The 15,276-nt window shown below is 31.8% G+C and overlaps 1 protein-coding gene across 1 annotated transcript in view; it reads left to right on the top strand.

Moving 5' to 3' along the window:
• Positions 1-579: 579 nt before the first annotated feature.
• The window catches only part of LOC143249602 (MAP kinase-interacting serine/threonine-protein kinase 1-like), a 21,161-nt gene continuing 6,464 nt past the window's right edge, over positions 580-15,276 (top strand). The window contains exons 1-5 of the mRNA XM_076499736.1: positions 580-1,148; positions 10,505-10,654; positions 13,548-13,645; positions 14,019-14,140; positions 15,171-15,202. Coding sequence (XP_076355851.1) covers positions 986-1,148; positions 10,505-10,654; positions 13,548-13,645; positions 14,019-14,140; positions 15,171-15,202 — 565 coding nt within the window. The 5' untranslated portion in view covers positions 580-985. The remainder of the gene's footprint in view (positions 1,149-10,504; positions 10,655-13,547; positions 13,646-14,018; positions 14,141-15,170; positions 15,203-15,276) is intronic.

The following is a 15,276-nucleotide window of genomic DNA, read 5'->3' as shown; positions in this document are numbered from 1 at the left end:
AATATATCATTAACTTTACTCGTCATAATATATCATGTTAGGCCTACTGTACCGATAAAAAACAAAACAATAAAAGTGACTAATGTAACATTCTGAATTTAATTAAATATGACATTTATTCATGCATATTAAAATACAGAATGAAGTTTTTCTTCTAGGTTCTTTTTATTTTGAAATGTTTTTTATATAACTTCAATAATCATTTTCAGAAGTTTTATCTATATTAAGACTAAATTGCATAATATTGTTAAGTACTTATTAAATAATAAAAGAGAAAATATTGAGTGAAAATAGAGCTCTATTTTTGCATTAAAATTTCCGTAAAATAGTCAGAGGTATTTCTGAAAATGTGTTATCTTATTATTATATTGCATAAACGAATATTTACTAGTACGTTTCTCGTAGATACTTGTTTATTTTCAAACGGCACGCTCCTACTCGTACAATGAATGTAGTCCTATCTATACACGTGCCTAACGAAACCATCGTTATTTATAAACAGTATCACATGACAATATTCGGATATATGATTCGCTGAAGTATCTCGTAAGGACACGTCATTCTGACTATATAATGGAAGTGTTCCAGTTGTTCATTGTGGATTTCGGATGTGAAACGGTAGGGATAGTGGTAAAGATTGTTTGGGCATCAGCTATCCAGCTGAGCTCTAGCTTGCAGCTGGGCGTGAAGCCAAAGCAAGAAGTGGTTTGTAATAAAAATTGTCTTCTACTAGTCCACAACAACAGTTTATTTTCTTAATTAATGTTAAACAAACGAAATTCTAAACGCAACAATTTTGATATCGAGTGCCATTATTGAATCGTACCTGCTGATCGTTGCTTATACTTGAGGACTGATTTGTCACTTTTTTTTTTTAATGTTGTAGTGTTCGACTGGCCAAAGGCCTAATTACATCTTTGTTGTTTTCCATTAATTCGAGTAAGTTTCAGTTTAGCTATCTAAACAGGCTGTCTATAATTTTATCATGCCAGAATCGGTAACTCTTGTAAAACAGGGTGTTTATGTAGATGAAACAGTCGCTGTTAATCATGTTACATCAGCTTCAAGGGAAAACGAATCAAGTTTTAACCAAAATCGAGACCTCAAGTCGAAACCAAACTTGCTCCCAGGAAAGGAAGTCACGTCAGGTAATCTAAGTTTATGAAAGTTACTTTAAACTTAAATACTCGTTCAAACATGGATAATCCGTGAACGTAACTTCCATTACGAAGTCATTGCATGAGACATAATTACTTTCAGAAAGTTAGAAGATATATAAATATTAATAAAGACAGTAAATATTATTATTATAACACCTAGTATAAATAGCAGTAAGACTTATTAAATTACTCAGATTTAATTAACAAAGTGTTTCATTGGAAGAAATTAATATAAATTAGTAGAATAATTGTTTCGTTTTTTAGCGAGACGTGCTTTCATTCAACAAATCGCCAATTGTATTACTGCTAGCACTCATCCTAATTGATAACTCAAGTAACCATTAACCTTGTTTTGAAGTAGAAAGTTTGTTCATTTTATATACGTTTATGTAGCTTAACTCTTGCACTATGATCAGTTATACTTGAAACGGAATATTTATTTGACTTTTAAGCAAATTTTTTGAACTGTGTTTTTCACTTGGGTTCTTAAAAACAAAAATCATTGATATTTTTTATTTTTGTATCTTTTGCCTTTTATAGTATGTGTTTTCTTCCCCATCAAAATTCTGATGTTTGTAAGTTAAAATGTATTACTGTATAATTCTCTTGTAAATCTCTCTAGTCTCGCTAATGTTGTAATTTATAATTTTTTTTGTATTGAGAGCTATTATTTTGTGTGTATACACATTCCATTTTTTATCTTTTTGTTCTGAAACATTCACCCATGTTCTCATCTGTCATTATGAACTTGATATATTTTCTATATTTTAATAAGTTTTTTCTAACATTAGTGAATTATTCAGTGGAAAAAAACTATTGCTCTCAAATTGCTAACTCAAAAATGTAGATTATACTTAAATAGATTGTCAGCTTCGACTACATATAGCATTACACCTTCTCATTTAATTTGTGATACTTTTAATACAAAAAATTATTTCAACTTTGTTTAAAAGTGAAGTTAGGAAATTTATTCACCATTTTGTTTAAGAATATAATACACTTCAACATTTCCATTCAGTGGCCACTTTATTAGGTACACCTGCTCTTTAATGCAAATAGCCAAACAGCAAATCATGTGGCTGCAACTCTGTATTTAAAGCATGCATACATGAACAAGAGGTTCAGTTGTTGTTAAACCAAACATTAGAATGGGGAAGATGTGTAATATAAGCATTTCTGACTGTGGAGTGATTGTTGGTGCCAGATGTGGTGGTTCCAGCATCTTAGAAACTGCTGACCTTCTGGGATTTTCATGTACTACAATCTCTAGAGAATAGTGTGAAAAACATCCAGTGAGTGGCAGTTCTGTGGGTGAAAATGCCTTGTTAATGAGAGAGGTTAGAGGAGAATGGCCAGACTCATTCAAGCTAACAGGAAGGTCCCAAATACTCAAATAACCACTCTTTACAACAGTGGCATGCAAAAGGGCATCTCTGAGTGGACAATTTGTCAAACCTTGAAGTGGATGGGTTACAGCGGCAGAAGTCCATGCTGCATTTCATTCCTGTCAACTAAGAACAGGAAGATGATGCTACAGTGGCCACAGGATCCCCAAAAGTGTGAAATTGAAGATTGGAAAAACATTGTCTGATCTGACAAATTTCTATTTCTGCTGCGACGTGCAGATGGTAGGGTCAGAATTTGATGTAAATAGCATGAATCCACTGATCCATCCTGCCTTGTATCAATGGTACAGGCAGGTGGTGTAATGGTATGGGAAATGTTTTCTTGGCACACATTAGATCCCTTAATACCAGTTGAGCATCATTTAAATGCCACAGTGTATGTGAGCATAGTTGCTGACCATGTACATCCTTTTATGGCTACAGTCTGCATGTTTTCCAGTGGCTACTTCCAGCAGGATAATGCACCATGTCACAAAGCCAGCATCATTTTAGTGACTTCAGTGTATTTCAATGGCCTGCACAGTCCTCAGATCTCAATCCAGTAGAGCACCTTTGGGGTGAGGTGGAATGTGAGTATTGCAGCAGGAATATATGGCTGACAGATCTGCAGGAACTGTGTGTTTCTGTTGAGTCGGCATGGACCAAAATCACTGAGGAATACATGTAATACCTTGTTGAATCCAGGCTCTTCTAGGAGCACACAGGGGTCCTACCTGGTACTAGATATATGTACCTAATAAAGTGGCCACTGAGTCATCTCAATTTTCAAATGTTATTAAGTAGGAAAAAATATGCTTTATTTTACTTCAACTTGAAATGTTATATTTCAGATTATTTTTTAAATAAAGATTGTGATATGTTCTATTAATTTGTTCTATAATGCATCCTGTTTTTTCAGTTATTTTTTCTTTGATATATTCAAAGATAGTTTTGTCTCCATTATGGTAATTCAGTGTCATGCTGTTTTAACCACCATATTGTCAGATCAAAAACTGATGCTGAATAGTATGCCCACTGCTAAATAAATGTTGTAATGAGTAGTATTGCTTATAAATGTGGGAGATAGTTTAATCTTAAGCCAATGTACAATGGAAGGAAAATAGCTGATAGGATAAAATCTGCAACCTTTTAGAGTAATTCTGCATTTATGTCGACTTGTAAGCTTTAAAGTACTGATTCCCATCCTATGGTGTGCTCAACCCCAGGAGCCCATTAGAACCTTAAAAAACATTAAAATTAAAACAAAGTCCATACTTAAATTGGAGGTCAGTTTTGGTGTATTATCAATATATTCCTGTAATGGTCAGTATTTAGTACTTTACATATTGTTGACTTTCTATTGAATTTTCTTTTTTGTGTGTGTATTAATACAAATAATTCTGAATTTGTTGGTTAAAATATGTGGTTAGTGGTATGGAACAACTGATTTTAAAGTGAAACCATATATCTGGTGAGGAAATACCTGGTAACAGCACTTGTTAATATTGGCTTGAAACAGATTACGAAGGACCTTGTGATATTATGTCATTTCCTAATTAATATCAAGTATAAAATATATAGATTTGTATTGAAATTGGTTGTATCTTATTATTCAAGTAACAGTATTCAGGTAAAACTACATTTAACACAATTTGAAGATTTAGTTCTTCAAATGTTTACAAATTCCTTTGTACCTGAATGTATATATTTTGGTCTGAATTCTACCTCCTAAAAATTGTAAATAAAGCATTTCAGAGTAAGCATAACTTAATTTTGCAACATGAATTATTCTGGAAGTTATTTTTATAAATTAAAAGTGCATAATTCACAGTAAACATTGTAAACTTCAAGTCTTTGTCAAATTTTTATTATTGTACTGTTGATTATTATTTGGAGGAACAGAAAAATTGACCAAGCCTTCTCTGGTTATAACTTCCATGGAAGTATCATAAGAAACAAAGCATTTTTATTGTTAAATTTGCTTGAGTAAGATGGATTTTTAAAGGGTTGGCTGGTGTGACATTTTATGGTCCAAATCAACTAGGCTATCTGCACCATTTTAAAGGGACAAGAGATTGGTAACTGAGCATGAAACTTGCAAACTTTTTTGTTGTTGTTTATTTTTACTTTTGTTAGTAAAGTTATTTTGTATTCTGTCCATAGTATTAGCTTTAAGTTTGTTAAAATAATTATTTCATTTATTTATTAGGAAGATTATTTTGAATTGTTATTATATTTGATATTATTACAAAAATATCCACAATAGTAAAGTTGCACACTCAGCTGATGAATGATGCATTTCAATTACTACTAATTTTGCTTTGTGACATTACATAAGCCTAGTAGACAAAAGCTTTGTATATTTGTTACTTGTAATGAAGTTTATTTTATTACAAATTCAAGGGAATAAATTAATATCAAGTTTGTCTCATGGCCATATTATCCACACCAGCACTGCTGCATTGGTATTGCAGGTACTGTTAAGAAGATGACTACAATGTAAATAAAGGGTAAGAGCAGTTTTATCAGATATTCCGGTTTGCATGGGCATGTAATAAAACTATTAATTTCATGTAGCACCTTTGTAGGGGTAACGAAATTTTTATTTTTGGGCGTTTGACGTTGATTATATAAATTTTATAAACACCATATACCCTTCGTACATGTGTATGAAATATTACAAGATGGCATGATATATTCAACGTTTACGGTGTACGTGCGTGTTCTGACCTTGGAATAACCGTTTATAATGATACAGCAACAAAACTGCGACTTATTAATAGCTTTAAAAACTTGCATCATTTATCTGGCATGGTTCCATCGAAATAAAATTCGTCTGATATACCAAGTATGTGCTTTTATAAATATTCTATATCTCCAATTTTTCATGGATATGTGTGCTACAAAGAACCAAAGCAAAGGTTTTAAAAAAGTCCTCAAAGAAAATGTCAAAATAAATATACAAATACATAATTACTCTTCGGTAATAGCTGCATTTTAATTTTGCAGTTGTTCAGTACAGTAGCTTGAAGGAGCGATGTGTCATTACAAATACCAGAATGAAAGGGGATAACTAGTCATGAATGATACGTGTAGTTAGTTGCATTACTAATACCTTGTACAACACGGAAATTCCGTAGGTTTATTTTTACTTTAAACCAGGAATACTTTCAACTGATAGAGGAAAGTTCGTACAAGTACCATATCTACCTTCCCCTATATTTTAAAAGTTTTTAAGTGTATTTCATCAAGCTTGTGTAAATCCAAATTTTAAAAATAGTACTGAAACACGGCAGAAAAGTGATAAGCCAGATTTGTCATCAAGTGGGTGATTTCTCATGATTTTATATATAGTGTAGTTTTCACTCAGACTCAACTTTAACATTTTTATTACGAAAGACTTGTTGAGGTTGGCACACTTTCGATGTGGTTCATGTAACTAGCTTTTTATTATTTGAAGTAAAAAACATTAGCTGAATAAGCAAGATTTTTTTTTGTCTAGATAGCAAACTTGTGTAACTTCAACAGTAGACTTGTATTGAAATAAATCAAAATGTCAATTTCATATTATGAGCAACATCTATTTATTTAATATTGTTAACGTGTTTTAGAAAATAAATATATACGTTGTACTAATTTCTAACATTTTAATGATTAGAAATAAAGCTTGATATTTGACTTTACTAGATCAACTGTTTTTGTATATTTGTCAAATTTAATATGAAAATATTTAAGAATAACTGGTAGTGTACCAAGGATGCGGAACGCTTTCTGAAATACCACCTGCAATATACTATCATGTAAATATTTAATTTTATTGGTAAAGCAGTTGTTTGTTACGCAAGTACATGAAATCGGCCACAAACACGATGTGCTACGAATGAGAACGACTTTTTCGAAGATTTTTAGTCGGTTATTTTTCCTGAAACCCCAAAAGTAAATTGATTTGAAATATGAAAATATAGAAAAGTTAATTATTAAAACAGACACTAAACAACAAATACATCGCTTCTTGCGGAAGTGTATATTAATCTCTCTTTCGAAAAATTGTCGTTACCGGTCGTTGGCAGAGACAGACAAAACGTTATTACAGCTACAGTCAATTCACATTTTATACTGGAAAAGGTACTCCAGGGATTGGGTTACGTGATTATAATTACTTCTATATTGCTGTGGCTGAAACTTCCTTATTTGAACAGCACGTATATATCTGTGACGGTTGAAACTTATAGAAGTGATTGAAAAAGAGTAATCAAAAACAAAATGTTTGGCCTTGTGCCAACAAGAGTTCGGTAGATTTGACAGTGACTCGCTTCTTGCTGTGTTTTGATTATATGCTTTGTTGGGTTATTGTTGAATATTGCATTTAAAACGAATTGTAATCGGTTCAGTGTTGCGGGGCTTCTTAAGTATACATTTATTTGGCTTTATTGAAAAGCATTTAAACTTAGTTTCTATATATTTTGTAATTCCAAGAAAATAGACGGTTTATATTAAGTTTAGAGGTAAGTAAATAGAAAAACATCGAGTGGAAATAAATTTCTTAAGATTTTCTCAGTGTTTGTAGTGAAACTGGTTTTTAAGCTTTCGCTGATTTTGATTTCTGAAAGTTAGCATAAATACACATTCTCTTAAAATACATTACTAAATATTTTATTATTAATAGTAATAATACTAAAGACAGATCAAGATTTGTTCATTGCTTTAAAACCTTGAGGGACTCGCAACATCTGCACTGCTGCATACTATTTACGTGAATATTTTCCTTTTTAAATTTAATCTACTACAATTACCATATATCTGTGTGTGGGTACGTGCATGTGTGCGAAGGAAGGCCAGTGCTTTTTTCATCTCTTACCGTTATTTCTCTTCGGCCCAGCGGTGATGTAAAGTAGGCCGGTTCAACAACCAGCGTACGTGTAGGTAAAATCCTGTTTTTCAGGTGACTCTTGAATTCGTGCCAAACTTTATACATCTCTCTTTGAGTAAAATTTTGGGTTTGAAATTGGAAGAAGTAAACCTCACATTGTTTTTAAAGCACTTATTTTTGGCGAGGGAAATAATAAACATTAGACAAATAGAACATTCTTGTAGTCCGCTGTAAACGAGATAGTTTGCACATAAGCATATATATATATACGCAAACATCCTGAGCTAGTGATCATATGCTATTGGTAAGAGGCGATAGTAATAATTATTGATTTTCGTAATGTAAGTGAAAATTGAATAAACAAATTCGTAGATTCATAATAGATAAATGCAATCTCAAATGAAGTTTAAATGTTTCATCTTGACGGGGTTCGGGGACCAGCCGTCCCTGACGGCTAACTTTTCTTTTAAATACTGTTACGAATTGTAATTTAACTCTTGCAAGTCTCCGATTTATTGTTACATATTACGATTTCAAATAAACGAAAATCTCAATTTAGAAGTTAATTGAATATCAGTATGTATCAAATTTATATTTGCAAACATGATTGATATGCACAATTTTCTTTCTTAAAACAAATATCTTAATATAAATAAAAACAATACAATTTATAATAACGGTCATTCAAGTAAAATAAAATATATATTTTACAAATTCACAAACGAAATTAAGTCTTCTATCCGGTTCGGAACTAAATATTTTATCAATGGTCCAGGTACACGACGAGCGAATATATTGTTGATTTTAAGTTTATCATCCACGACAATATCTAACATTCTCATAGAAATACTAACCTCCAAAGTTAATTCCGAGAATTTGAACGCTTCGTAATGTTCGAAATTTATAAACGTTCCTGGTCATTTAATTATTTGTAGTTTTCCGATTAACAAGCGTTTATCACAATTATAGCTTCCGAAGTTTATAGTATACTAGCTGTAGCAAACCAACAATATTCTATCACTGTCTCTTGGCGCCTTGGTTTATAATCTTCAGGTGAAATTTTCGAAAGTTCACTAGGCAACAATATAAAACGCGTATTGTTGATTCTTATGTTCGAGATTCCTCCACAATTCCAAAGAACAGGCGGGACCCACGCAGTACACATCTAACAATTTACGTCACGTGCAATAAAATGTAACAATCGTTGGTATTCAAATAAATGTATAACGGTAAATCCGTTAAAACTTTTGATATGTTAATCGATATAATGCCTTCTTAGAGATGCAAATATTTAAAATATTAGTTTGTATTATAGAGCGTTAAGCAAAACTATTATCACTGAAAATGCTGCCGTTTTTATATAGTGAAGTTAGGAAAAAACCCTTAATGTTTAATCTGTACTGAAATGTCTTTTGGAAACAACAACGAAAAAAGAAAAAAAATATGTGTAAGTAAGTATATGTAGCACACACTTTTTGTATCATTACGTTTGTGAGCGTCGATTGCTCCCAAGTGTTGTTAGCACTGGGGTTTGATTCACCCGTCCCAGAACTCGTAATCCAGTGCCTTATCTCGCTACGATAGCATGAATCGTAATAAAACGATTATATTTACTTGGGCTGCAGTTAGCTATATACGTAGTTACGGTGTATCCCTCACTCCTTGGTTTGATTTCTTCTAGATGGTTGCAAGGCTACTATTTGTTTGGCGGCAGTAAAGTCGTTACAATAATAATAATAATAAAAGTACGTTAATGTCATTTCATGTTCAAGGCTACGTTAATGAATAATAGAATTTTCCGAAATAACATTTTTGTACTCATTCTTTTGGTTTTGCATTTCCAAATAGGACCCGGCATGGTCAGGTGGGTTAAGGCGTTCGACTCGTAATTTGAGGGTCGCGGATTCGAATCCACGTCGCACCAAACATACTCCCACTTTTAGCCGTGAGGGTGTTATATGAAACACTCAATCCCACTATTCGTTGGTAAAAGAGTAGCTCAAGAGTTGGCAGTGGGTGGTGATGACTAGCTGCCTTCCCTCTAGTCTTACACTGCTAAATTAGGAACTGATAGTGCAGATAGTACTTGTGTAGCTTTGCGCAAAATTCAAAAACAAAAATTTCCAAATACCAACGGACAGGTATTGAAAAACATTACATAAAAGTTCTCTTAAATTTTCTTTTATAACCTACAATGTGCAATAAAATTGTAACTATCTAAGTGTTCAGTTGTCAATATTTTCCTAAATAACATGTTTAAAAATCATTTTAAAAATTGAGCAAATATGTACATTATAATAGCAGAAGGAGTTTTGTTTGTTTTATTTTTTGAATTTCGCACAAAGCTACTCGAGGGCTATCTGTGCTAGCCATCCCTAATTTAGCAGTGTAAGATTAGAGGAAAGGCAGCTAGTCATCACCACTCACTGCCAACTCTTGGGCTACTCTTTCACCAACGAATAGTGGGATTGACCGTCACATTATAACGCCTCCATGGCTGAAAGGGCAAGCATGTTTGGCGAGACCGGGATGCAAACCCGCAACCCTCAGATTACGAGTTGCATGTCTTAACACGCTTGGCCATGCCGGGCCTAGGAGTTTTGAAAAAATAAAACTGTAGTATCAAAGTAATCACTTAAGTTTACAGTATGTTATGTTTTTCAAAACTATAGACAAAATAACATTTTGTTTATGTATGTACATATTTGTTTTTAATTTTCTTGAACTTCTGTATTTTAATATATTTTTCTGAATTTTATTTTTGTCAAAAAATAAACTTAGGTGAGTTGCTATTAAAACAAAATTTTGAAATTGTTGGAGACTCATGTAACTCAAGCTTTCTTTTGTTTGTTTTGTTTTTTCTTCAATTTGTGACAAATATGAAAGATTTTATGCACGTAAATGACACTGTTTTTGGAAAATGTAATGACACTATTATGATTTCCATAATTTGAACAGTTGTAATGTTTAATGATGTGGACTTTTGATTTTGTAAGTTGTTTCATTGATATTTTTTATAAGTGTAATGTTTCATGAATTACTAATGACACGTGATAATGACTTAACTTTCTTGTTGTTTTACTTTTTAGAGACTGCATCTGTAGACTTTCTCCCAACTAACATCAGGAGTGGTCTTGTCAGCAGCGAGCCAGAACCCATTCCCATGCAACATGGAGAGCGAAAGAAAAAAAGAAAGAAGAAGAGAAGAGAACCAAGTTTAGCAGCCAGCACTTTTGAAGGTCATTAAAAAGTATCCCTAAAAATAAGTTTTATTTCTGTTCACATCTAGTTTCATTCTGATGGTGAAATATTTCAGTATTTTAGCTTGCATCAATTTGGGTGAACCTTTCATGTGAGTTTACTGAGTATAGAATATCTTGTAGCAGCTACAATACTTATTTTGTGAATTTTTATGAAAAAGGTATTAGGAGTGTGCAGTCACCATAAAAATATAATATATTCATTGATTTGAAATCCTGCATTTTTTCTTTGAAAAGATTTAGGATACTTATATTTTCAAAATCTGTTTTGGAAAGATGCTATGTATTATCCAGAAGATCACCACCATAGGATTAGTACATCTTGGTTTGTTAATTATTATTTAGGTTATCGTAATTTTCCAAGTATAATGTACATTCTAATCTTCATGAGTAAATAATCAACTTTGCCTTATGACCATAAATAATACACACCTAAACTTATGCAACACTGATTCAGCATGGCTTAACAAGTGTTGCTTCACAAATACCATGGATTGTTTAGAAGACAACATCTTCTCTTATGCAGGCTCTGATAGGAAATTTCTTTTTCCTGTAGGTGAAATAACACAGGAATATGCTGCTTCATTTTACCAGGCAATCTTTCTGGAGGATCCTTATGTGGGGCTCCCCTTGTACCTTCAGATGATGGACTGGGTTTTTTCTTCTCTAGTTACAGTGAACCTTTTATCTCATTGTCAGTAATCTATTCTCTTGCTACAGAGAGAAGGAACTGCTTATATTTGATTTTTTTTTTTTTTGTGGTGATCCAGGGCTTGGTTTATTGTATATGAATTGAAAGGTGTAGCATGAAAGGTACTGATTTATACAATCAACATCTTTCATGTGGGAATTGTATTGAAGAACACACACACAGGTTTTATTATTTCTCCTTCAGTTATTCAATTTTTCCTGTGGTAGAAACACTGGTATCATAGATGGTTGAAACCATTCTTGCTTCTCTCTTGTCTTTCCATATAAAATCAAAATGTCACCTTTTCTATGGAAAGCTGTTTTTTTCAATGTTAGAGCTTCAGTTTTCAGGCTAGACAGCAACCCTCTATTTACTCTGATTGTTTTGCAGACTCTTGTTTTATGTTGTATGAACAGGTTTGCAGTGGAAGTAATGTTGTAATAATTGTCCTGGTACATGTGGTGCTACAATCCAAGATTGGGAGCAAGAACTGAAAGAATTGTCCTCCAGTGTTTTCCCCTCAAGAGTATAAATTTCTACATTTCAAATATAATCTGTGTCACTCACATACACCATTCTCACCAGAAAGCCATATTTTATAATTTTTGCAGGCTTATATGTTTGGAATCTTGGATGTCCTCTCCATGGAATCCTGCCCTCATCCAATGACAACTGTTGCTTTGGTTTGTATAGTGTCCTGAATTTATTGAAAATAAGCCAGTACTGCTTGAATTTTGAAGAATTTGTATGAATATTAATGAATTTCATGATTATCATTGAAATGCCAAAATATCAAAATTTGATAAAATATGTTACTACTCATTGTCTGTAAAAACAATGGGCTAATAAAAAGAGGATCTGCTGACCAATAATCTTTTCAGTTATATATCCATGTCTGTCCCATTAGTAGAATAAGGCCTAGGAATTTCTTCATGTTTGTAGGTGTAACTTAGACCACTGAAGTCCTTTAGATGATATGTATATTTGCAGTTTGAGTAGGTACACATTTCCAGACAGAAAATTTCAAACAACTTGCCAAATTTTAGACTAATGGCAGCTATAATTTTAGGTTTAGATGGAGTTACAGTGACCAGTGGATTTTCTTCAAACATTTCCTAGTTTGATGGAATATCTATTTCTGGCCAGTTATCATTATCACTTTGGGAAAACAAATCATTAACAGGAACATTTGTGGAATCATCACCACTTTCTGATTCAGAATCAGTTGAGAGCACAACAACTGTACATGTTTTTTTTGTAGGTCTAACAACATCACTGTAGCTAGATCCACTCTCAGAATTATCCATAAACATATCCTTATCAGAATACCTTTGCTTGGAAGATCTGACAAACTATCATCAAATAGTTCAGGAAATATCTCATTTTCACTCATCATCTTAGATTTTCTGTGAGATTCCATTTATCAAAATATGGATATTACAAGCAATAAAACACAAACAAAAATAGTAAATATTCAGAACAAAATAGAATGCATCTGACTCCTGAGAAATGCTGAAAATGAGAGGTAGTTTTCATTTATGCCTCAGAAACAGAGATAACTAAGAAGAAATACCATTGAAATGCAACATTTCTAGTAATTATACATTATCATTTATAGTGAATTTTCCACAAGATAGTCTGGACTGGTAAAAATCCCTTAATGTGTCAGCAGTTAATTTAGAGATTTATAAGAGTAAAATCAGGGCTTAGATTTCCTGTGACAGATACAGCGGATAACGTAATGTAGCTTTGCCTTAAAACAAAACTGAGTTTGTTACCACATATTATATGCACCCTAATTTCTAAAGGGAATTTTAGTGAAAAAATGTATTGGGAAAATTCTGAGTTTGTCACTGAGTAGTATAATATAGATGTATCTGTGGCTCTGCTATCTTAGTTTGTTAATGATTGAGATTTTTATTTAAATTTTAATATTTAGAATTAGGATTTTACTTGTGACAATCTTACAGTAAGTATGTTTATTGTATATAATAATTTTTTTTAGGTTATTTTTTAATATATGAAATGTTTTGTAGAAAATCAAAACAAGACTTTTCTAGAGAAATGTTTTTCTAGTTATCTTATATTTTAAAGTACCCACATTTGATTGATTCTTTACTAACGTTTTTATAATTTAGATACTAATGCACATAATAGTGATTCAAATGTGTTTTGTCATAGATCTGTACAGACTGACAGGAGAAATACTTGGAGAGGGAGCTTATGCTTCAGTGAGAACATGTATTAACCTTTTCACAGGGAATGAATATGCCGTCAAGGTATAACTTACATGGTAGTGTTTATGGAAGAGTACTAACAGTACTGTACAGTTTTAATAACTCAAGTGTTTTAAAACACTTCTTGTGTAACTTTTTAAACTTGTATACTTTTACATTTTTCATTAAAAAAAAGCAAAACAAAATGAATGTAGATAGCATATTGTATTTTTGGTAACTGAAATTACCTCAGTATTTCTGATTTTGGTTTAATATACAAAATACTTATGAACATGAAGTTTACCAACAAGGTTTGTCCAATAACAGAGCAGTTACATTTTAATACATTACATCCTATTTAAGTAGGAATTTTTCTTTTCTTAATCTAGTATTAGAATTACAGTACATAATTATTTTAATGCTTTCTCTATTATAGATAATTGAAAAAGAGCCTAGCCACAGTCGTGCTCGAGTATTCCGAGAGATAGAAACATTCCACCACTGCCAGGGGCATAAAAACATTATCCAACTTATTGAATTTTTTGAGGAGGATGACAGGTGGGTTGATCGAATATCAAGGAAATGGTTCTAAAGCATTTTATTTATATTCACATAAGTATCCTTTGAGTGCTTTTCATTCTACTACTAATAATGCATATACTGTAGTTTTAACTGGCCAGGATTATTACCATAAAATGATAAATGTGTATGTGTTTTATTAAGGAAGGTTAATCTTGTAAGAAAGTACAGTTCTTTATTAAATATTGGAGTTTGAGGATTAGTGTTACATGAAAGTTGTAATACATAATCTGTTTTCACATTTTTATATGAAAGATGGGAATTGAATTGTTGCTGACTTGCCTATTCTTTTGTGCAAATGAATATAATACTGGACTAATATCTTTTGTGGTTTTGGGTGCTTAATTTCTTCTGATGAATTCCTGCTTTAGTTTTCTGGTATATTTTTGTATTGTGTATAGAGCTTAGCAAATTACTCACTAATTGGTATAATTTATATTTTGTGAACATTGATTATGTCAATCAGTATCACATGAAGTGGTAATGTATTCAAAATTAGTGTTTCCTAGTTATTACAGCTATTGAAGTTACAGAAATATTGCTGTTGTGATTTCTTGTTACCACTTTGAATTAATTCAAGGTTATTCATCTCGGACAATTAGTGTTATGACTTGCAAAAATAATTAACTAGCTAAATTGGTATTTTTTTTATTCCAACTGTTCAAAGTTTTGTGAGAATAATAAGTTTAGTTGAACATAACAAATTAATAAGTGTGACAATTAAGCAATTAATTGCTGTGATTATAAACACTTTAAAGCAGAATTAAACTTACTCAGATGTCTAAGAGGATAAAACGCATGTTATTTTGTCATTTATCAGATGGTAAAGAATTATCACAATAACATTTCTGTCAGTAGAAAGTAGTTTTTTTCAATATTTGAAAATTGAAGATCCTGTTAAGAACATACAAACTGTTGCAATCCAAATAACAATGAAATACATAGTGTATCATATAAATTGTAAAATATTATATAATACCACTAAGCATATCATTATCTCCTCTTATAGGTTTTATTTAGTTTTTGAAAAAATATGTGGAGGTAAGCATGTTTTGTTCTTTATTTTAAAAAAATCTTTAACTTCTTTTTACAATATATTTATGTTTGAAATATTT

This window comes from Tachypleus tridentatus, chromosome 4 (genome assembly GCF_004210375.1).
Source record: "Tachypleus tridentatus isolate NWPU-2018 chromosome 4, ASM421037v1, whole genome shotgun sequence".
NCBI lineage: Eukaryota > Metazoa > Arthropoda > Merostomata > Xiphosura > Limulidae > Tachypleus > Tachypleus tridentatus.
This window is presented reverse-complemented; position numbering and strand designations above follow the sequence as displayed.